Source organism: Globicephala melas, chromosome 2 (assembly GCF_963455315.2).
Source record: "Globicephala melas chromosome 2, mGloMel1.2, whole genome shotgun sequence".
In the NCBI taxonomy this organism is placed as follows: Eukaryota; Metazoa; Chordata; class Mammalia; order Artiodactyla; family Delphinidae; genus Globicephala; species Globicephala melas.
In genome coordinates this window covers 66,761,182-66,786,589 of record NC_083315.2, presented here as the reverse complement: position 1 = coordinate 66,786,589, position 25,408 = coordinate 66,761,182, and the positions used below count along the sequence as shown (strand labels likewise).

Sequence of the window (25,408 nt, the reverse complement as noted above, 5' to 3'; positions counted from 1 at the left end):
AAAGCAGAAGCCATTTGAGTTGGAGTTTTATCTTAGATCTGTTTCTAATGGGGGAAGGACAAATAGAAAATTGTATGAAAGCTTAGTTTTCCAAAATCTGAAAGAGTGACTGGAGCCGTCTAACGAAGCACGTCTCAGAACCATAAGCACAGTCCTTTTCAATGATCACCATCTTTAAAATCAACTTTATTGTCTCTAGCAATTCAAGCAAATTGCAAACCTTTAAGATAAATAACTGTTTTAGGTGGACTATGTATGTATTCTTTTCTTTTTAAATTTATTTATTTTATTTACTTTATTTTTGGCTGTGTTGGGTCTTCATTGCCGTGCACGGGCTTTCTCTAGTTGTGGCGAGTAAGGGCCACTCCTAGTTGCAGTGCACGGGCTACTCATTGCTGTGCCTTCTCTTGTTGCGGAGCGCGGGCTCTAGGCGCGCGGGGTTTAGTAGTTGTGACACGCGGGCTCAGTAGTTGTGGCTCGTGGGCTCTAGAGCACAGGCTCAGTAGTTGTGGTGCACGGGCTTAGTTGCTCCGCAGCATGTGGGATCTTCCCGGACCAGGGCTCGAACCTGTGTGCCCTGCATTGGCAGGTGGGTTCTTAACCACTGCGCCACCAGGGAAGCCCTGTATTCTTTTACATTTTATATTCTTCTACCTCCAGGTCCAAGAAGAACTTTATCAATTAAAGGAGAAATTAACAAAATTCCCACATGAGGAAAAAGGCAAAACTCTTGACATTCAGAATCTTGAAACAGCAATCAAAAGGACTGAAATGGGGTTAAAAGTAAGTAGTGTTTTAGATATTAAATAAAATTCCAGAAGGAGACAAGGATTCCTCAAGAAGAAAAGAACTGTGCTTCTCACAGGCCCCATGTAATTCTGTAACAGAGGTGGGCCTCAGTTGGTCATCACCTTTCCCATGCTGTTCCTTTTTTATTTTTTTTTTATTTTTTATTTATTAATTAATTTATTTTTTGCGGTACGCGGGCCTCTCACTGCTGTGGCCTCTCCGGTTGCGGAGCACAGGCTCCGGATGCACAGGCTCAGCAGCCATGGCTCACGGGCCCAGCTGCTCCGCGGCATGTAGGATCTTCCCGGACCGGGGCACGAACCTGTGCCCCTGCATTGGCAGGCAGACTCTCAACCACTGCGCCACCAGGGAAGCCCCTGCTCTTCCTTTTTTAAAAGGATGATTATTAACTGATTGATTGATTTACGTGCCACAAGAATGTCAGGCATTGATAATATATGATTATGCAGTGATAACCCCTAAAATGTGGTTTGATAAAAATCATTTAGAGTTTTAAAAATAACTCCTCAGTCCAACAATATGCCTGACAAAAAAAAGGATTCATACCAATACATTGCAGAGAGTTTCTATCAAATTCACCAGGATTCTAAAAAATAGTTTACTTTTCCCTAATAGCTTAAGTATTTTGAGATTAGTTATTTTTGAAATATTGTAACCTAGTATGTAACAATGGAAATAGAAAAGAAATACACCAATTTTGGAACAGAGAAATAAAGTAGATAGGGACTTCATCATTATTAGACGAATATAAGAGCATGGGAGAATCCAATCTTCAGACCAGGATAACATTCATATATAAAACAAGGATCTATTAGCACATGGGTCCAAATAAAGGCCATCTCCATCTTCCAGACCTCTGATGATCAGTGTCTCTGCTCTTGCTTCTGACTTTCACTCTACCATGTTATTAGCATCCCAGCTCAGCTCCTGAGGCTGTGGTATATTTTGTTGCCTCATCAGACTAGCATGCCATTGTCCTATATTACGTGATGGTGAGAGGGCTGGACCCAGCTGGAGTCTTTGGGTTGGCCATTTAAAATAATCTGTTACCTAGAGGCCAAACGCTTTCCTCTGATGCTTGCCTGAAGTCCCCAAAAGGGAAAGACATCACTCAATGTCAGGGTTGCCTAGCAAGTTTCCCCAGCTAGGTAGAAACTGACTATTGTGTAGGTTCATTTGTGAAGAATGCTACAGGTCACTTAAGCTTTGAGTCTCAATTGTTTATGCTGCTTTTTGGGATAAAGTAATTTGGCCTTGAGTTGCCTAATGATACCTTAGCCTTGAAATAAACACCTAGCATGTTCTGCCTTTTGGCTTAATTACACCATTCCAAGAGTTAACCTAATGAAATGGAGTAAATTAGCTGAGGATCTCAAGTCCACTCTAATGGCCTAAACTTTAACTTTTCCATAACAGATTCACATCGAGAAGTATTTAAATGTTGTACACCAACGTGTTTTAACAACTCCTATTGATGATATCTTATATTCTTCTCGCGCTTCCAAATGGTAAGTAAAATAGCCATTTTAGGGTCCAAAATAAGTACGATTGAAAAAAAAAAACTTTTCTCACACAGGTGAGATGACTGTAAAGACAAAACTCCTTGGCTTTGTTCATATCCATTCTACTAATTTCAGTAGAAGTTTTGCATAAGAAGTTAATGACAAAATAGAACTACCATATGACCCAGCAATCCCACTACTGGGCATATACCCAGAGAAAACCATAATTCAAAAAACCACATGCACCCCAATGTTCATAGCAGCACTATTTACAATAGCCAGGACATGGAAGCAACCTAAACGTCCATCGACAGACGAATGGATAAAGAAGATGTGGTACACATATACAATGGAATATTACTCAGTCATAAAAAGGAATGAAACTGGGTCATTTGTAGAGACGTGGATGGACCTAGAGAGTGTCATACAGAGTGAAGTAAGTCAGAAACAGAAAAACAAATATCGTATAATAATGCATATATGTGGAATCTAGAAAAACAGTATAGAAAATCTCAGTTGCAAAGCAGAAATAGAGACACAGACGTAGAGAACATATATATGGATACCAAGGGGGAAAGGGGTGGGGTGGGAGGAATTGGGAGACTGGGATTGACACATATACATTACTGATACTATGTATAAAATGGACAGTGGATGGGAACATGTTGTATACCACAGGGAACTCACCTAGTTTGGAAGGAAGTCCAAAAGGAAGGGGATATCTGTATGTGTATGGCTGATTCATTTTGTTGTGCAGTGGAGGCTGAGGCTAACACAACATTGTAAAGCAACCATACCCCAATAAAAATTAATTTTAAAAAAAGAAGTTAATGGCAGAATTTGGACTTCAATAAAATTTATTCTCCATTACTTGTACTGCGTTCTAGTGCTTGACACCATGACAATTGTTTCAGGGTCCTAGTTTTGGTGTTATATATATATATTTATTTTTAGTAAAGCATATCCAAAATTCAACTCCTAAAGGAAATACTTTAAAACAAATCAATTTTTATGCTATTCAGGTTATGTGGGACTTTCTTTACAGTTTTTAGCCTGTCATAACGTGCTTTACTGTAAAGATGATTTTGGTATCCAGGGTAAACAAAACAAAAATAATAAAACTTGCTTGAAATATTCATTATATAATACATCCTAAGAGATGATTTATTAAAATTAGAATTGAGTTAAAGAGAAATGACCTTTCCACACACTACTATATATAAAATAGCTAACTAATAAGGACCTACTGTATAGCACAGGGAGATCTACTCAATACTTTGTAATGACCTTTATGGGAAAAGAATCTAAAAAAGAGTGGATGTATGTATAACTGATTCACTGTGCTGTACAGCAGAAACTAACACAACATTGTAAATCAACTATACTCCAATTAAAAAAAATAAAAAAGAGAAATGACCTTTCCTTACTTTGGACCTTCTTACATCCAGGCTTCCTGAATTTGAGTATATATAGATTAAGGTTTTGTACTCAGCTTAAAACCCCTGTGGCCCTATTTGCATCATACATGTATACCAAGCATAAGTGAATCATATCAGAGAGTGAGGTCAAGTTTCAGAGCGCACACATGGAAACATGGAAACCTGGAGACACAGCCACATCCCAAGCCTCAGGAGTGGGGCGCAGAGGCTTGGGTGTACACTCTGCCTGTCTCCCTTTCTCCCACATGAAGGTAGTACCACAGGCATCCATCATCCCTTGGCAGAGGCAAACCTTCCCTAGTCTGTCTAGTTTTTAGTCATTTACATCTTAGATTTTTAAATTTGGGAATAACAATATGACCTGCAAATAGGTTAATATACATCATCTTTTGAAATAAACAATCTGTAGGGAAAATCATAAAAGGGATTCTTGGAGAAGAAAATATTGGAGGTTACTCTACCAACTTACATCGACTCAGCTCTAAATCAAGAGAGCCACACAGGGCAAAGTGGGAGGCCTATTCAGATGGCAGCCAGGAGATCTGTAGTAGGTGGGGAGTGCGTAGCCAAAGGATGGAAGGTACAAACAGCAGGAAGAAAGCTCCAGGATGGAGGGGGTGGGGAAAGTACACAGGAGAAGAGATGTCTGGCACCAACTCTAATGAAAGTTCTCCTGTCCTGTCTCCAGCTTTCTCTTCGTCCTCTCATCTTGACAAAGAACAGAGAGCCTGGGCTGTAGATCTGCAAGCTATGATAACTGAAAAGAGCAAACTAGGTAGCAGAGAACCAAACAGAAAGATTCTGGCCAGAGACCTTTGCTTGTACAGTTCTTCTCCCTGGCCAAGGTGTACCCTTGCCCCTTTTAGGGTCTGGAAGAGTAAAGGAAGGTGTTAGTGGGGGCATTCAGCTGGCTCCCAGGAGTGGTCCTTGGATCCTTTCTTTCCTGTTCAATACAATAATACAGTCACCGGCCCTCTTACCAGGGAGATGGGAGCCTGGCAAGTTTGTAGGAGCCCTACGAGCCTGGGGGAGCAACTCAGTCATAGCTGTGGATTTGGGATGCTAAAGTGGCACAAAATTTGAAGATGAAATGAGGGGAGCCAAGGTCAAAACTGGAGAAAAGTCCAAACTGGGTTTTCAAAGTAAGCAGACCCAAGGCAAGCCCTGGGAGTGGAAGTGTGAGTCACAGGGCATGGCTCAGGGCAGAAGAGGAGAAGCAGCAGATGGAAATGGAAAACATGAGACCCAGGAGCTCACGGCCGGTTGTCTGTGACTGTCATAGTCACACCTGGCTCTGCACTTGGGGCGGGGCACTGTCCAGAGACTGTCATGAATAGACTTTGCTTCAGAGTCTGCTGTGGCCTCCCAGGAGAGTATATGCAAAGCAGGTTGCAGAACCCCGAATTTCTTCAGGTTCACATGCCTGGGAGGAGCAGGACTGACCAATTCATTGCATTTTTCTTCTGAGGTTCCATGACAAAGTCCTTAGGATACCCAAGTAAACAAGGGGTTTTTTCATGACTGACGGAATGACTCACTGGGAAACCGGTTGCTCACAACTGATCAGGAGGCCAAAGGGGGAGACTTAGTTTCATAAAAGTTTCAAGTTGGGACAGAAACTGGACCTGGCCTTGGATCCCACAAGGCTATCAGTCAAAGAATTTGGGTGTGAACCCATAAAATGTGCTTGCTTATTTGTAAATTATATACGTATTATCATAGAGAGTGAATTATCAACTAACAGCAACATAGAAATGTTTCAATAATGAGATAAAGATGAACTAAACAGTTAAAAAATTTCTTTTACTTTATTAACAGCACAAAACTTCTTTCTCTTGTAAACAGGTTATTAATTATAATGTTTTGGTTTCTTAATCTTGTTAATCATGACAGCTTTATACTGGTTGTGGCTAATATCCCCAAAATACTCTACACTTAGCTGAGATTCAGCATTGATGCTGGTTGGATGTAAGCCCATATCTTAGTTAGTCTTCTGGATAATTTTTAAGTTTGGGGGTCTTGGGGAGGCTGACTCTTCATAAGTTTGATTGGTTGATCATCATTTTTACATTTTAATATGGCTGAAGAAAAGCTAGAAGTAAAAGTGTAAGTTCTGCCATTTTCTTGTTTTTCACCAATGCTTGTTATCATTTTGTTTTGTTTTTGTTTTTGTTTTTTTGCTGCATGGCTTGTGGGGTCTTAGTTCCCCGACCAGGGATTGAACCCACGTCCTCTGGCAGTGAAAGCTCGGAGTCCTGACCACTGGATTGCCAGGGAATTCCCAATGCATGTCATCATTATCTTAAATACAGTGTGGCTTTTCGCAGGATTTTTTTTTAGGACACCTGTCCATTTTTCCAGGCTTAGTTTAGTTAAAACTAAATAATATAATCCACAAACCCACTTCATGAATAAACTGCAGTTCACTCTAATGCTCTGGAAAAACACATACAATGCTGACCCGCCTGTTCGTTCTTTTGTGGTTTGGAGCTTCCACTCTCAGGAGGTATCCAGAAGCGCAGGTGACATGACCACATGAGGGGTCCAGTGACGAACTGAGTATTAAATAGTAGTACAAAGTAACTTCTTATTTTTATTTTTTATTTTATGCATTTCTTATTATAGATAAATAGAAGTTCTTACACTCTCTTCACACGACGAATGGCCTTGTCTTATGTATCACCTGAGACGTGGGTACCCTATTTGAGAGACCACAGGTCTAGAGTGATGGTTCTTAAACTTGGGTTTACAGTCCTCTTTCCCTGGCTCCCAGATGGGGTCCTGGAATCTGCATTGTAACAAACACTCTGGGTAATCCTCATGCAGATCATTCGTGCTTGGGATCCTTGGGACAAGCATGACTCCCTGGAATCAGTATTCTTTTGGCCAAATAGAGGGCCTGCCTCTGTGTGATCAATAGCTTAGTCCTGGAAATTCCGCTACCCCATTGCTATGAAGGGCTAGAGTAAGCCTCTTGCACTAGGATTGAGCCAAGAGTGGGACCTGGCAATAAGGCTGGTAGGCTTGTCAATGTCTGCTTACACAGTGAGTCTGGTAGAGTGTCAGGGGCCAAACAACCATGGCAGCAACTCCTTGTGAGAGGACTGGCATATAATAAGGACTACAAATTCCTGTTGCTCCTTTGACAGTAGAGCACAGTTCCTATGAGTAACTGAGATTCAATGTTTTTCAGATACATGGGGCTTCATTCTATTACGGAAGCCCAGGAAATTGGGAGAGTCCACTCAAAATGAGTACTATTGCTGAATCCACCTTTAAAAATTATTTAGAAAAGATAAACAATAATGATCATCATTATCATGAATTTCATCATTATCATAACACTTGACACTTTACAAAGGACTTTTTTTAAACCTATGAGGTAGATTTTTTTTTTTTTTTTTTTTTTGCGGTACGCAGGCCTCTCTCACTATTGTGGCCTCTCCCGTTGCGGAGCACAGGCTCCGGACGCACAGGCTCAGCGGCCATGACTCACGGGCCCAGCCGCTCCGCGGCATGTGGGATCTTCCCGGACTGGGGCACAAACCCATGTCCCCTGCATCGGCAGGCGGACTCTCAACCACTGCGCCGCCAGGGAAGCCCTACCCTTTCCTTTTAAAGCTATGCAAACTGAGGTTCACACCAGTGTTCCAGGTCACACAGGTCATCAACAGTGAGGTCCACATACTACCCAAAGCAATCTACAGATTTAATGTGATTCCTACCAAATTACCCATGATATTTTTCACAGAAATAGAACAAATAATCCTAAAATTCATATGGAACCATAAGAGACCCAGAGTCGCCAAAGCAATCCTGAAGAAAAAGAACAAAGCAGGAGGCATGACCCTCCCAAACTTCAGACAATACTGCAAAGCTACAGTAATCAATGTCAGTGTGGCATTGGCACAAAAACAGACATATGGATCAATGGAACAGAATAGAGGGTCCAGAAATAAACCCACACACCTACAGTCAATTAATCTTCAACAAAGGAGGCAAGACAGTCTCTTGGGAAAAAGACAGTCTCTTCAGCAAGTGGTGCTGGGAAAGCTGGACAGCTGCATGTAAATCAATGAAGTTAGAGCTCACCCTCACACCATACACAAAATTCATCTTAAAATGGCTTAAAGACTTAAACATAAGACATGACACCATAAAACTCCTAGAAGAGAACATGGGCAAAACATTCTCTGACATAAATCATACCAATGTTCTCTTAGGTCAGTCTCCCAAGGCAATAGAAATAAAAACAAAAATAAATAAATGGGACCTAATCAAACTTACAAGCTTTCGCACAGCAAAGAAAACCATACACAAAATGAAAAGACAACCTACAGGATGGCAGAAAATATTTGCAAATGATGTGACCTACAGGGGCTTAATTTCCAAAATATACAAATAGCTCATACAACTAAACAACAAAAAAACAAACAACCCTATCCAAAAATGGGCAGAAGACCTAAACAGACATTTCTCCAAAGAAGACATAAAGATGGCCAATAGGCACATGAAAAGATGCTCGACATCGCTAATTATCAGAGAAATGCAAATCAAAACTACAGTGAGGTACCACATCACACCAGTCAGAATGGCCATCATTAAAAACTCTACAAATAACAAGTGCTGGAGAGGATGTGGAGAAAAGGGTACACTCCTACACTGTTGGTGCAGCCACTGTGTAAAACAGTACGGAGGTTCCTCAGAAAACTAAAAATAGAATTACCACGTGATGCAGCAATCTCACTTCTGGGCGTATATCTGGACAAAACTATAATTCAAAAAGATACATGCACCCCTATGTTCATAGCAGCACTATTCACAATAGCCAAGACACAGAAACAACCTAAATGTCCACTGACAGATGAATGGATAAAGATGTGGTACATATATACAGTGGAATACTACGGAGCCATAAAAAAGAACAAAATAATGCCATTTGCAGCAAGATGGATGGACCTAGAGATTATCATACTAAGTAAGCCAGAAAGAGAAAGACAAACACCATATATCATCACTCATATGTGGAATCTAAAATATGACACAAATGAACATATCTATGAAACAGAAACAGAATCACGGACATAGAGAACAGACTGGTGTTTGCCAAGGGGAAGGGGTTTGGGGGAGGGACGGAGTGGGAGGTTGGGATTAGCAGATGTAACCTTTTATATATGGAATGGATAAACAACAAGGTTCTACTGTATAGCACAGAGAACTATATTCAATACCCTATGATAAACCATAATGGAAAAGGATATTTAAACAAAAGACTGTATATATATGTATAACTGAATCACTTTGCTATATAGCAGTAGTTAACACAACACTGTAAATCAACTATACTTCAATAAAAAAATTAAAAAACAAACAGAACAGTGAGGACCAGATTGAAGTCCAGTCAAGTGTCTGCAAGTATCCTCTCCTACACCATAGCTACCTGAAAACCAGGAAGGCTGATTTTCACAGGGGATGGTTTTCCTTTTTCCCAAGTATTGCTCAAGAAAATATCTGGTAGTTTTGTCTAACAGAGACAAAACCCAATAGATACACAAAGTGATGATAATGGATGCAGCACATGCAAGATTTTCCTAGCAGTCATTGAGAAAACAATGATAAGGACATTATCAAAAGTGGTATATTTTCTCCAACAAGCTCAAAGTGCTTTTGTATTGTTTTCAAAATAGGTTTCATTATTATCCCTACTTTGGCAATGAGTCTTCTTCTATGTCAAAGTGTGAGTCTTCCTCTTATCATTGCTGGCTTGCACAGATTTTATTGCTTGAGATATCTGCTCACACTGTTCTTAATGACCACGCTTTGCTTATTGACACTAGGAGGGTGACTACCATCTGTACCAACACCATCACAACTGCACAGAAATCTTCATTTTATATTCTGTGATGCTAGTGTTTTGAGGGGGAAAGAAAAACAAGAACAAAGCAGATAATTGTGAGAAACAGTGAGAAGGAAAGAAGAAGTTTCTGTTAAATGATGAGTATAGATTAGAAGGTACATTTTCACTCAGTTATTGAAGCCCCCTTGGAGCCAATCTCTTCCAGGTTGTTACAAAGCAGTACACAAATCCTCCTTATACAGAATATGACTACCTCCTAGTTACAGAGAGAGACAAAGCACAGGTTGTTAACACTTGGTCATCTAGGTGAAGGGTATTTGGATGCTCACTATTCTTTCAATTTTTCTATGGGTTTGAAATTTTTTGAAACAAAAAATAAAATTTTTAAAAGCATCATAAAGTTTAGAAATAACAATAAATTGGAAAACATTTCCAACACACATGATATAAAAATTGCTAATATTCTTAAATACAAAGTGCTCTCGCTGATAATAATAATAATAAAAACCCTTGACATAGACAAAAGGACATCAATAGAATACTCACAGAGCTAGAAATGCAAACAGCCAGTAAATAGGTGAAAAATATTTAATCTCACTGGTAAACAAGAATTAAATTATATATTACTGTTTTTCTTAACAAGTTAGCAAAACATGTCATTTAAAACACCCTAATACTCAGTGCTGATGAGGGGGCCGAAAGATGGGTGTACTTTTATACTACTGGTGGGAGGTATAAGTTGTCACAAAGTTCTTAAAGGAGGTTTTTCAAAGTATGTGAGAAGATTTTTTAAATTGTTATTTTTTAATTTGGTAGTTTGTATCTTAGGAATTTATCCTAGAATATAAGGAGAGATACGCATGGATCTCGGTATAAGTTTGTTCATTTCAGTGTTACATTTAGTAGCAATAAACTTGGAAATACCTTAAATGTTAACAGTAACAATGATTAAATCTGCAACACATCTGTGTATTATATAGCTATTAAAACCAATATTGTCCAAGACATTTTCATGACATGGAAAAATTCTCACAGCATATGTTGAGGGGAAAAAGGGGGGATGCAAAATTGTATCTCAATTCAAATTCACTTTAAAAAAAAATAAATTTATTTATTTATTTTTGGCTGCATTGGGTCTTCGTTGCTGCACACGGGCTTTTCTCTAGTTGTGGTGAGCAGGGGCTACTCTTCGTTGTGGTGCACGGGCTTCACATTGCAGTGGCTTCTCTTGTTGTGGAGCACGGGCTCTAGGCACTTGGGCTTCAGTAGTTGTGGCATGTGGGCTCAGTAGTTGTGGCTCTCGGGCTCTAGAGCGCAGGCTCAGTAGTTGTGGCGCACACAGGGCAGGTTGATTTGTTAGTTGTTCCGCGGCATGTGGGATCTTCCTGGACCAGGGCTCAAAACAGTGTCCCCTGCACTGGCAGGCGGATTCTTAACCACTACGCCACCAGGGAAGTCCCCAAATTCACTTCTAAATACATAAATACAGAGGTAAAAGGATTTGTAAGAAATGCACTAAGAGAGTTTCACTTCTAGGAAGATGGTATAGAAATACTTTCCCCTATTCCTTCTGATAAATACAATTAAAACCCCTGGATGTTATATATAAAACAAACTTAAGAAGACTCTGAAAGGTGGAGAGTAGGGGAGGACATGATGGTGAGGTCCCTGGATTCTCCGCTTGCCTCATCTATCCCATATCTGACCTATTTTATTTTCATTTCCTCTGAAGAAGTTCTCTTAACATTTCTTGCAAGACAAGTCGCTGGTGACCAATTCTCTTAGTGTTTGTTTGAGAACATCTTTATTTCTTTTTTTTTTTTTATAATAAATAAATTAATTTAATTAAATTAAAAATTTAAAAAAAAAAAAGAAAGTCAAGTACAATAAGATGTTCCCTCTCAGGCACTATGAATGTCAGTTTTAAAGTTAGACAGACTTGGCTTCAAGTCTCAGGTCTGCAGCAAACTAGCTATGTGAGCATACTTTTATTCGAGATGTTTCCTGTTTCTTAAGGTAAGATTGTATTGCTATAAACTTCCCTCTTAGAACTGCTTTTGCTGCATCCCATAGATTTTGAGTCGTCGTGTCTCCATTGTCATTTGTTTCTAGGTATTTTTTGATTTCCCCTTTGATTTCTCCAGTAATCACTTCGTTATTAAGTAGTGTATTGTTTAGCCTCCATGTGTTTGTATTTTTTACAGATCTTCTCCTGTGATTGATATCGAGTCTCATAGCGTTGTGGTCGGAAAAGATACTTGATACAATTTCAATTTTCTTAAATTTACCAAGGCTTGATTTGTGACCCAAGATATGATCTATCCTGGAGAATGTTCCATGAGCACTTGAGAAAAATGTGTATTCTGTTGTTTTTGGATGGAATGTCCTATAAATATCAATTAACTCCATCTCATTTAATGTATCATTTAAAGCTTGTGTTTCCTTATTTATTTTCATTTTGGATGATCTGTCCATTGGTGAAAGTGGGGTGTTAAAGTCCCCTACTATGAATGTGTTACTGTCGATTTCCCCTTTTATGGTTGTCAGTATTTGCCTTATGTATTGAGGTGCACCTATGTTGGGTGCATAAATATTTACAATTGTTATATCTTCCTCTTGGATCGCTCCCTTGATCATTATGTAGTGTCCTTCTTTGTCTCTTCTAATAGTCTTTGTTTTAAAGTCTATTTTGTCTGATATGAGAATTGCCACTCCAGCTTTCTTTTGGTTTCCATTTGCATGAAATACCTTTTTCCATCCCCTTACTTTCAGTCTGTATGTGTCTCTAGGTCTGAAGTGGGTCTCTTGTAGACAGCAAATATATGGGTCTTGTTTTTGTATCCATTCAGCCAATCTGTGTCTTTTGGTGGGAGCATTTAGTCCATTTACATTTAAGGTAATTATCGATATGTGTGTTCCCATTCCCATTTTCTTAACTGTTTTGGGTTTGTTATTGTAGGTCTTTTCCTTCTTTTGTGTTTCTTGCCTAGAGAAGTTCCTTTAGCAGTTGTTGTAGAGCTGGTTTGGTGGTGCTGAACTCTCTCAGCTTTTGCTTGTCTCTAAAGGTTTTAATTTCTCCATCAAATCTGAATGAGATCCTTGCTGGGTAGAGTAATCTTGGTTGCAGGTTTTTCTCCTTCAACACTTTCAATATGTCCTGCCACTCCCTTCTGGCTTGCAGAGTTTCTGCTGAAAGATCAGCTGTTAACCTTATGGGGATTCCCTTGTGTGTTATTTGTTGTTTTTCCCTTGCTGCTTTTAATATGTTTTCTTTGTATTTAATTTTTGACAGTTTGATTAATATGTGTCTTGGTGTATTTCTCCTTGGATTTATCCTGTATGGGACTCTCTGTGCTTCCTGGACTTGATTAACTATTTCCTTTTCCATATTAGGGAAGTTTTCAACTATAATCTCTTCAAATATTTTCTCAGTCCCTTTCTTTTTCTCTTCTTCTTCTGGAACCCCTATAATTCGAATGTTTGTACGTTTAATGTTGTCCCAGAGGTCTCTGAGACTGTCCTCAGTTCTTTTGATTCTTTTTTCTTTATTCTGCTCTGCAGTAGTTATTTCCACTATTTTATCTTCCAGGTCACTTATCCGTTCTTCTGCCTCAGTTATTCTGCTATTGATCCCATCTAGAGTACTTTTAATTTCATTTATTGTGTTGTTCATCGTTGCTTGTTTCATCTTTAGTTCTTCTAGGTCCTTGTTAACTGATTCTTGCATTTTGTCCATTCTATTGTCCATTCTATCTCCAAGATTTCGGATCAACCTTACTATCATTATTCTGAATTCTTTTTCAGGTAGACTGCCTATTTCCTCTTCATTTGTTAGGTCTGATGGGTTTTTATCTTGCTCCTTCATCTGCGGTGTGTTTTTCTGTCTTTTCATTTTGCTTATCTTACTGTGTTTGGGGTCTCCTTTTTTGCAGGCTGAAGGTTCGTAGTTCCTGTTGTTTTTTGTGTCTGTCCCCAGTGGCTAAGGTTGGTTCAGTGGGTTGTGTAGGCTTCCTGGTGGAGGGTACTAGTGCCTGTGTTCTGGTGGATGAGGCTAGATCTTGTCTTTCTGGTGTGCAGGTCCACGTCTGGTGGTGTGTTTTGGGGTGTCTGTAGACTTATTATGATTTTGGGCCGCCTCTCTGCTAATGGGTGGGGTTGTGTTCCTGTCTTGCTAGTTGTTTGGCATAGGATGTCCAGCACTGTAGCTTGCTGGTCGTTGAGTGAAGCTGGGTGCTGGCGTTGAGATGGAGATCTCTCGGAAATTTTTGCTGTTTGATATTATGTGCAGCTGGGAGGTCTCTTGTGGATCAGTGTCCTGAAGTTGGCTCTCCCACCTCAGAGGCACAGCACTGACTCCTGGCTGCAGCCCCAAGAGCCTTTCATCCACAGGGCTCCTTAATTTGGGATGATTGGTTGTCTATTCAGGTATTCCACAGATGCAGGGTATATCAAGTTGATTGTGGAGCTTTAATCCGCTGCTTCTGAGGCTGCTGGGAGAGATTTCCCTTTCTCTTCTTCGTTCTCACAGCTCCCAGGGGCTCAGCTTTGGATTTAGCCCCGCCTGTGCGTGTAGGTCGCCGGAGGGCGTCTGTTCTTGCTCAGACAGGACGGGGTTAAAGGAGCCGCTGATTCGGAGGCTCTGGCTCACTCAGGCCCGGGGGTAGGGAGGGGCACGGAGTGTGGGGCGGGCCTGCGGCGGCAGAGGCCGGCGAGACGTTGCAGCCTGAGGCGCGCCTGTGCGTTCTCCCGGGGGAGTTGTCCCTGGATCCCGGGACCCCGGCAGTGGCGGGCTGCACAGGCTCCCCGGAAGGGCGCGTGGCCAGTGACCTGTGTTCGCACACAGGCCTCCCGGTGGCGGCAGCAGCGGCCCTAGCCGCTCTGGGCGGCCCTAGCCACGTCCGTCTCTGGGCTCCGCACCCCTAGCCGCGGCTCGCGCCCGTCCCTGGAGCTCTCTCAAGCAGCGTTCTTAATCCCCTCTCCACGTGCACCAGGAAACAAAGAGGGACGTAAAAGTCTCTTGCCTCTTCGGCAGTTCCAGACTTCTCCCCGGACTCTCTCCCGGCCAGCCGCGGTGCACCAACGCCCCGCAGGCTGTGTTCACGCCGCCAACCTCAGTCCTCTCCCGGCGCTCCGACAAAAGCCGGAGCCTCAGCTCCCAGTCCCGCCCGCCCCGGCGGGCGAGCAGACAAGCCTCTCGGCTGGCAAGTTCCGGTCGGTCCGATCCTCTGCGCTGGAATCTGTCCGCTTTGCCCTCCGCACCCCTGTTGCTGTGCTCTCCTCCGCGGCTCCCAAGCTCCCCCACTCCGCCTCCCGAAGTCTCCACCCGCGAAGGGGCTTCCTAGTGTGTGGACACTTTTCCTCCTTCACAGCTCTCTCCCGCTGGTGCAGGACCCGTCCCTATCCTTTTGTCTCTGTTTAGTTTTTTCTTTTGCCCTACCCAGGTACGTGGGGGGTTTCTTGCCTTTTGGGAGGTCTGAGGTCTTCTGCCAGCGTTCAGTAGATGCTCTGTAGGAGTTGTTCCACGCGTAGATGTATTTCTGGTGTATCTCGAGAACATCTTTATTTCTTCTTCACTTTTGAAGATAATTTCGCTGGATACAGAATTACAGGTTGGCGGGTTTTTTCTTTCCACACTTCAAATATTTTACCTCACTCTCTTCTTGTTTGCGTGGTTTATGAAGAGAAGTTTGATATAATTCTTATCCTTGTTCTTCTGTAAGTTTTTTCCCCAGTCTTCAAGATTTTCTCTTTGTCCTTGGTTTTCCATAGTTTGAATATGATTTGTCTAGGTGTGTGTTTTTTTTGGTATTTATCCTCCCTAGTATTCTCTGAGCTTCCTGGGTGTATGGTTTAGCATCTGTCATTAATTTTGGAAAACTCTTAGCCATTATTACTCAAATATTTCTTCTGCTCCTTGCTCTCTTCTTTTTCTGATATTCTCAACATGGGTATGTTACACCGTTTATAGTTGTCCCACAGTTCCTGAACATTCTGTTCTGCTTTGTTAATTCTTTTTCTCCTTGCATTTCATTTTTGGAGTTTATATTGACATTTCTTTAAGCTCACTGATTCTTTCCTTGGCCATGCCCAGTCTGTTAATAAGACCATCAAAGGCATCCTTCATTTCTGACAATATTTTTTATTTCTAACATTTCCTTGTGATTCTTTTTGGAGCTTCAACCTCTCTGCTTACATTACCCATCTGTTCTTGTATATTGTCCACTTTTTCCCATTAGTGTCTTTAGCATATTAATCATAGTTATTTTTAATTCCTGGTCTGATAATTCCAAAATCTCTGTCATATCTGAATCTGATTCTAATGCTTGCTTTGTCTCCTCAGACTGTTTTTTTCTTGCCTTTTAGCATGGCTTGTCATTTTTTGTTGGAAGCTGGACATGATGTATTAGGTAATAGGAACTGAGGTAGGTAGGCATTTAGTGTGAAGTAAGTAGGGCTTTATCTGGCCAGGTGTTATGCCATGTTTACTGTCTGCTGTAACTGTAGATGTCTGAGGCTTCAATTTCCCCAGCTATCTTTGTTTTTGTCGCCCCTATTGTTTTTGGGTTTCCCTAGAAACTCCTTCCTAAATAGAATCTGAGACTTGCAGTTCTTTCACCTGTAATCCTCTGTATGCAGAGGCTCTGTGGATGTAGTCTGTGTTGGGGGGAAACGTGCAATAATTCTGTGATTAGGTCTCATTCTTTTGGAGGGTCTGTGTCCCTGTTACCATCACATGTTTTTCTCAGCATTTCCCCCCCTTAGGTGAGACAGGAAGACTAGAGGGAGCTGGAGTTAGCTAATTCCCCTTCTTCAGGTCAGATAAGGCTTTGATAAAATAGTTTTCCCTGAGACCTAACTTTCATTATAGAGAACAGAACAAAGAACAGAACTTGGAGTATTCTCTTCCTCTTTCCCTGCTGGAAGCAGGAGGGGATTTTTCTCTGATCTTCACAGAGAAAACAAGGTGGGGCTCCTAGAGGTAAAACTCATGGAAGTATGAGTCATCTGCCATCCTAAGACTTGGCCCCTCAGAGTTTTTAACTCTCAAGGGAATCCACACTGAGCCTCCAGAAATTTGTTGACTAAAATTTAAGTGCTCTTCCCAGCACTGGCTCCAGCAACAGGTTTCTGCTCTTGGGCTTTATCCACCTCTTTCTCCAGTTTTGAAGGCAGCAGTTTTCCCTGTGATCTCAATTCTTTGATGTATCTAAGAAGAGTTGTTTTTCTGATTCTTCAGCTTTCTTGCTGAGGATTGGAGCGAAACTTCCAAGCTCTTTACATGTTGGAATGAAACTAGAGTCCATAAATTGCTTTTTAATGGTAATTTTACAAAAGTGGGCATCACAATAGAATCAAGAAAGTGAGTCATTTGTTGTTGAGTTTAATTGACCTTAATTATGTTGACCATCTTAAAGAACTGGAACCTGCTTTAAAATTAAGACCTACATTACACACATATACACATTCTTACAACTTTATTTTGTTGGCACATTGCTATCCCATGGAACTCCTCACTGCTTAACAAGGAAGACCTTTCACCACCTTTGATGCTTAAGTCTCTGCAATTATATGAAATAGCAGAAGTTTAAAGAGTATAATGATGGGGACTTCCCTGGTGGTGCAGTGGTTAAGAATCTGCCTGTCAATGGGTTCAACATGGGTTCGAGCCCTGGTCCGGGAAGATCTCACATGCCATGGAGCAACTAAGCCCCTGCACCACAACTACTGAGACTGCGCTCTAGAGCCCAGGAGCCACAACTACTGAGCCCGCGTGTCACAACTACTGAAGCCCGCATGCCTAGAGTCCGTGCTCTGCAACAAGAGAAGCCACCGCAATGAGAAGCCCACACACCGCAAGGAAGAGTAGACCCCACTCGCCCCAACTAGAGAAAGCCCTCACGCAGCATCAAAGACCCAATGCAGTCAAAAATAAATAAATTTATGAAATAAAAATAAAAATAAAAAAAATGAAAAATATAAGGATGAACTGCTTAGGGATCAGCATTTTGAATATATTTAACATTGGCTATATTGTGACTTAATTTTATTTAACAAAATACAGCATATTGTATTTTTTTAATTGAGAAATATTTTATAGAGTAGTAATTCTGTCAATTGTGCATCATATAAACTCAGCCAGAGATAGAGCTTTTTATTCATGCTATAATGGTCATTATCGGGCTAGGAAGTTCTTATGCTTAATAAACAACTGCAGTTTTATAGTGGTAAAAATGCTAAAGTTGGTCAAATTTATTGTAATTACCAATAGAATATTTCCCATAAAATGTAATTTAACTAGGAAGCATTGTTTTTAAGTTACAATTTGTGAAGCTTTTATGATAGCAAATTTGACTTTAATTTTTTTTTAAACTTAGGTTGCTTCCAGCTGTAATTGATCAGAAATCATTTATTTTCCCTCTGGAATCTGAGGGGAAACTTTGGCAACCCCCAAGACAGCACAGTTCACTTCCACATGCCTTTCCAAGAGTAAAGGTAGGAAGAGAGAAATCCATAGAGACAGAAAGTGGATTGGTGGTTGCCAGAGGCTGGAAGGAGGAGCGGGGGAGAGTGGGGAATGATGTCTAATGCTTGTCAAGTGTCTTTGGGGGAGGATGAAATATTCTGGAATTAAATAGTGGTGATGGCTTCACAACTCTGTGAATCTACTAAACACCATTGAATTATACACTTTGAAAGGGCGAAATTAAAGTTTATGAATTATATCTCCATAAAGCTGTTAGAAAAGAATTTTTTTTTTTCAAGAGCAAAGGTGGGAAATTGTGTTCTAAATGAGAAAACATGCCATTGTTGTTTCAGATATGTTCACAGCATGGTCAATTTCTATGACAAAAGAGCTTTCTTTGAAGTTAAGTTTCCAGGCGGCAAGGAATAGAGCCCAAGAGGTTTCTGGCTTTTGGTTATTCTTTCAATTTGATTGCTGTTTCCTCCCTGACTCCCCCAAAGTGGTAACAGTTCACGTCTTCTGGGTACCAGATGCTATTTTCAGTGCTTTGGGAACATTAACTTGTTTAACCTTCAGAATAATCCTAGAAGGAGATGTTATTATTATCTTCATTTTATTGATGAAGAAGCCAAGATGCAGAAATGTTAAATAAGTTGCCCAAGAGAACACAGCTAGTGTCAGAGCCAGGATCATGAACCCAGAAATGTAGGGATCCAGGGCTCTGCTCTTAACCACCGTGATACCCTTTTTCAAGTAATAGCTTTATTGAGATACAATTTATATACCATAAAATTCACCCTTTTAAGAGGTTTTTAGTATATTCACAGAGTTGTGCCACCATCACATGGTACCCTTTTTACAATTGTTTGTATTAGTTCTAGCTACTTTGGTAGGAAGCATCTTTGCTGTGGACCTCTTTGTTGCAAGCATTTCCACCACAAGCATTTTTGCCACATAACTAATTGGCCATAAGGCAATTTTGCTATAAGAGATAAAATAACAAAAAACAAAAGAGGGACATTAACAAGGACATAAAGAAGCATGAGAAATGAATAACAAAATTTAAATGACTTTTTTGCAAAATACAAAATATTTGAATACATTTAAAATGTGGGTAGATCATGGCACTACTGTACAAATGACCAATTTTATTTTGTGGGTTTTACCTAAGCACTTGTCTTTCAAGTCTTTCATTCATAGTATTGTATACATATTTTTGTTTGTTTGTTGACTCGTCTCCTTGTTTGGCATTGTGCTTTTTCTTTTTCACTGACATTTCGTCCGTCATTAAGAGAGGTATCAGTTTCCAAATACTAGGGTGCATGTTTGTACCTGAGCTTTGCGTTGCCCTGTGAAAGCCGCTAAGCTGTGTTCTATTCTTGGCATATTTGTTCCATGTCCGCTGATAGATGTTCCAAAGTTCTGTGCGAAACCTGGCTTCAACTCTGCACCTTCAAGGCCTTCAGTCTCTTTCTCTTTCCAGGTAGTGTGCTTCAAAATAAGAAACCAGCTCTTGGGGCAAATCATCATCAATCAGCCTGATAAAGCCATCAATAATGACTAATGCATTTCAACCAGTGGAAACTGTCAAATCAAAAACTGTCAGCCAGTTATTTTATCTTTCATGGCAGAATTGCCTTATGGCCAATTAGTTATGCAGCAAGGATGTTTGCAGCAAAAATGCTTACAGCAAAGATGTGTACAGCAAAGATGCTTATGATGAGAATACCTTGTATTTTTCTTTATTACATTTGCCAAAATTTGTAACTAGATATTGTTATATGATTTTTTAAAAAATGCCTGACTTCCCACTAGATTATAAGCTTAATGAGGGCAGGATCCATGTCAGTTTGTCCATTGCAATGTAATGCCAGGTTACTCTCGACAAATGTTTGTTGAATGGATAAATGAAACCGCCACAGTGACTTCGAATGGTGTGCTCATCCCCATATAAAATATTAATCCAGGATCTTCTGCACTCTCAAAGCAGCCCACTCCTACCTTTGTCACTGTACTTGTCACATTGGGTTCCTTCAGCCACTATCTGTGGAGTACTTCCTGTGTGCCAAGGACTGTTAGAGGCACCCTGGGATGAACAATTCAGACCAGGTCCCCCCACTCTCACAGAGCTTACATTCTAGGGGAGTGGAGACAGACCATCAATAAGAAAATACCAGGTAATAATAAAGGCTCTCACGAAAAACAAAAACAAAAACAGAGTACTGTTATAAAGGGAGCTTAAACTTCTCATCTTCCTTACTATTAAGCCTCTGCTTTCATTAAATGTTTACTTTGCCAAGAATCTCAGGAGGGCCAGAGTTAGTCCATAAGCGGAAGATTAGAGATCTCCAGGTTGTAAAGACAATGAAATAAAATATATGTGATTAGGACTATTTTAGAACACATAGTTGCTATTATTATTCCAGGAAGAAAAAAAAAAAAAAAAAACTATGGCCAGAAATTTATTTTCCCAAAAGAGTTCTAAATCCTGGCAAATGATTATAAAGATAAAGGATCTTATGTGCCCCGTGTTCTTTTAAATACTGCGAGCAGGGGTGAGCTTCATTTAGAAAGGGGCATGGACTGTTTCCCACCCTGACTTTACCTTCAGGGCCTGGATCCCTATTGTTGTTTTATATCTAATATCAGTGACATCTGCTTAAAAATGCATAACTGCTGACACAAAGATAGCCCTAATTTTGCGCTGTAAAGTCAATGACAAACAGTGCTGTTTTGCCAGCTGTTCTATAAGCCTACTACACCAACTTCAAAGCTTGTATTATTGAGTAGCTGTGAAATCCAGCTGGGATATTACCACCTCTAATTGCCCACTGCCAACCTTTTAAACTAGGTAAACCCCAGTTGCTACTTTAAGCTCTTTCTCCAAAGTGAAGAAATTGTTTTTGGAATTCCATTTCACACCAAAAAACTAAAATGACAAATCACCTGGAGTTTCTCAGTTGTAATTAAGAATCACAATAAAGAATTGTTTATCAATTTCTTTTACATTTGAAAAAGCCATATTCTGATGGCTTTTCTTTATGATATAAAGAAAAGACTGGAGCTAAGGCTCCAAATCAACACCAGCCCAATCCTTCTTTTAGGCACCTTGGACGATAGGCGCACATGTACTCATAACAGTCAAGGAGAGGGTTTGAAATAACAAACGAAATAGATAAGAAGGAGGGAGGAAGAGGAGAAAAACTTTATAGGCCAAGAGAGTGTTTGATTTTCTTGTTGTGTTCGGCAAGCTAAGTCTGAAGCCAATTTCAAATAGAAGTTCCTAAACAGTTTAAACGCAAGGACCTACTTAGAAGCATGATACAATTTGTATGTTTGCGGAGCAGGGAAAAAAGACACATCTCATTGCTTGAGAGTTATTTTCCAAATGAATTCCATAAGATGGATGCTTTATCCCTCAAAACAAATATAAAAATATATATTGTGATCTAATACAATACAGCAATGTGCAAGATCTGTGTCTAAGATGGGAAGAATCTTTAATTTTGTGAATATGGATCTCACTGAGCAAGTGATTTTCAAAATTTGATAAAAACTAAAGTTTTGAGGATTTTTGCCATTATGAGGAAAAACGTGCTGAGAGATAAAAGACAGAAAATGTCAGGGCAAGTAAGGGTTGCTTTACAGATTTTCACTGTGTTATATCTCACTTAATATTGGATGGGAAAAATTTGCTGGTGAAATAGCGGGTGGATTTTACAGAATAAAGTGGGGAGAAGAGAATGCCTACAAGTAACCAACAAGCACTGTGATCTCTGTCTTCTCATTAGAATATAAGCTCCATGAGAGCAGAAACTTTTAAAAACGATTTTTCCCTTTCTGTGGTTTCTTAAAACCTTCTTAGTATGAAAATATTCAAATAAGCCAAAAATAGTGTATGAATAACTATTTCTCCTTCACCTAGATTTAACAATTGTTAACCTTTACCAGTTTTGCTTCATCTTTTTATTGAAATGTTTTAAAATACAGACATACAGACATTTCACCCCTTAATGCTTTAACGCGTGTCTTTAAAAATGAACACATTCCTACTTAGTCACAATACCATTATCACACCATTATAACATTACCATTATAACAATACTTCCTGAATGTAATAAATACTCAGGTCATATTCAGATTTCCCTCATTATCCTCCAAACGGCTTTTACTGGTCTTTTGTCCAAACTTGGATCTGCTAAGATTTATACATTGTGTTTGATTATTTTATTTCTTAAGTCTCTATTAATCTAAAGCAGAGAGACTCTGTTTAGTTCATTACTGTAACCAGTGCCTAGACAGTGCCCAGCCTGGAGGAGGCTCTCAATAGATGGCAACATGATGGTCAGAAGGATGAGTTCACATCCCGGTTCTCTACCACTTTGGCAAGTCATTTAACCTCTCTGTGCCTCAGTTCCTCATCTGCAAAATGGGCTCTATGACACCCTGTTGTAAGGATAAATGAGTTAACATACGTGCATGTTTGTAACAGTGCCCCATGCATGGTGAGCGCTATGTAAGTGTTCATTCTTCTTCTTATTTGTTGATGAATACTGGCCAACCTCACTTATGTACCTGATATGTACCAGGCAGTATTTTAGGCGTCTGCCAAATTTCTCTACTCTCATGGGGCTTACATTCTAGTTGGGGTAAGGTAGTCGTTAGGAAAACAGAAAACAGTTTGAAAAGTAAACATAGAGTATGTTAGTTGATGAGAGAAAAGTTAGGTTAGGAACATAGGGAGTGTTGGGATGATCTCACTTGGAAGGTGACACTTGAACAGAAATCTGATGGATATGGGGAAGCAAGTCATTTGGCAAATAATTGGGGAAAGAGTATTCTAGGCAGAGAAGACAGAACCTGAAAAGACCCTGAATTAGGAGTGTGAACAGCAAGGAAGCTAGAGAGGAATGTGCAAGGGGGAGAGAAGTAGGAACAGGGATAGGGACCAGATCTTGCAGACCATTGTAAGGACTGCGGAGATCTGAGTGAGATGGGAGGCTTTTCACCAGGGGACGAATCGGATATGATTTGCAATTGACAAGGATCACTCTGGCTGCCAGGCAGAGAATATGATGTAGAAAGGCAAGGGTGGAAGCAGGAAGACCATTCAGGAGCCTGTGTTAGCCATGATGATGAAATCATATCTCACCCTCACAACATTTCTGAAGGAAGGAATTATTGTTATCCCCATCTGACAGACGAGCATATCGAGGATGAGAGATGACAGTAACTTAAAACTAAGAAATAGGAGAACTGGGATTCAGACTCAGCTCTGTTTAACTTCAGAGTCCTGGCTTTTCCTCACCACTGTTAAAAATACGAAACCTTGAGCTCCCTCCCTGTGTTTGCCACAGGGAAATTTACAACTGGGGAAAAAAAAGAAAGCAGCTGAATAAATTCCTGATTTTTTCCACAAAAGTTCCTAACCATCCCCGGAATTATCCTCAGATATGTCCCTCTAAACTTTCCCAAAGAAACTTCTCAATGCAATGCTCCTGATAAAAGTGACCTTTTCCATTTCTGATTTGTTGCAGTGATACTAATATGGCAATTGTGAAGCCACATTAGAATTATTTATAATACACTATTATACTCTATCATATGCAATGCTGTTTTACTGTAATTGGTTACCATTCAATTAGTTTATATATATAAAGAGGTTTATATTTTACAGTATAACTTATGGCTAGTGGAACAGCTGATTAAACATGGTATTTGGGGTTATTTCTATAAAAAATGGGCATCAAAAATAGGCCCTTAGCAGGACAGGAATAAAGATGCAGACGTAGAGAATGGACTCGAGGACAGAGGGAGATCAGCTCGGTGCTTTGTGACCACCTAGAGGGATGGGATAGGGAGGGTGGGAGGGAGACACAAGAGGGAGGAGATATGGGGATATATGTAGATGCATAGCTGATTCACTTTGATATACAGCAGAAACTAACACACCATTGTAAAGCAATTATACTCCAATAAAGATGTTTAAAAAAAAATAGGCCCTTAGGACTATATTTTCTAATAACATTGTTTCTATGAGAAGAGTCAATTAGCTACATATTTATGACTTAGAGCATCTTCTCCAGAAACATAAGCTATTTACTACAACTGCAAAGCACACTCAAAATTTATTATATGGTATTCCATGGTTCAATAACATTTCAAAGATGGCATCCCAAATTTCTCCTGCCTCTCTCCCTGGCTTACCAGGGGATGCTAACTTCTGGGCATTCAGGGAGCCCTCATTCCCTGGCCACCAACACATGAGAGTAGCTTGTAGCAAAAGAAGGGAGGTCACGGAATTAGCAACTGGCCCATGTGCCATAAAAACAGGACAGAATGTCACCTTTGGCACACACTACTGCTATAAGCTGATGACATGTCTCCATGGCATATTGTAAGAATGACACAAACACAGTAAAACTAAAAAATGTCTTTCCTCACTGGTGTGCTGTTTCATTTCTTCAAATATTTTGATTTTAATCCTACTATGTGCTAGGTGCTGGAATGCAAATTTCAGTGCTGTAGGTGCTCACAGTCTGTAGACAGGCATTCTACAGACAGAGTGGTGAGTGCAATATTAGAGGTTTGGCAAAAGTACTCTGGTAGGGCCAGGGGGATATGCCAAATGCCTGGGCTTTGTTGTAACCAGTAAGTACATCATCTCTAAAATCTGTTTCAACCACAGCAGTCTCTGACCTCTATGTCCTAGTCTGCCAGCTTACATAGTACATTCTTCCAACAATTCTTCACTTCAGTAAGCACCTTCAATCCACTGACCTCTCATTATTTCACTATTTATCACTTTTATCTTATTGTACTTGCTTCCTTAGCTAGGGGAGAGTGCATGATTGTGGCAGAAATTTTTAGTTCCCTACCCAGTATCCATTCCCTCATCTGCATTACTATAAACTGTGATTTTGTTCAGGATGGCATCATGCCAGGCGGAATAAGGGTCCTCATTTCTGAGCCTTCCTTGCAGCTAAGTATGACCATGTGTCCCAATTCTGTCCAGTGAGTACTGAGCAGCAGTCTCCTGGGGTTGGTTCTAGGGGATATTTTGCTTTCCAGATGAAAGGATATAGTAACAACTGGCATGTCCCTTCTCCCATTTCCTCCTTCTTTCTCCCCTGAACACAGACATGACAACTGAAGTTGCAGCAAGCATATTGCAACCACAAGGTGACAAGTGTAGGGACAAAGGGCAATATTCTGAGGATGGTTAGGACAGAAAGGGGGAAAGGGACTGGGCCCCAATGGCGTTCATGAACAGCTGATTTTTTAGCTAGATATATGGGCGCCCAACATAAAGACTACATTTCCCAGCATCCCTTCC

At 40.3% G+C, this 25,408-nt stretch overlaps 1 protein-coding gene across 1 annotated transcript in view; it reads left to right on the top strand.

Annotated features, from left to right (window-relative positions):
• Window positions 1-25,408, top strand: part of IQCH (IQ motif containing H) — a 213,425-nt gene that overhangs the window by 6,031 nt on the left and 181,986 nt on the right. The window contains exons 2-4 of the mRNA XM_030875171.2: window positions 661-783; window positions 2,227-2,318; window positions 17,984-18,101. Of these exons, the coding sequence (XP_030731031.1) occupies window positions 661-783; window positions 2,227-2,318; window positions 17,984-18,101 (333 nt within the window). The remainder of the gene's footprint in view (window positions 1-660; window positions 784-2,226; window positions 2,319-17,983; window positions 18,102-25,408) is intronic.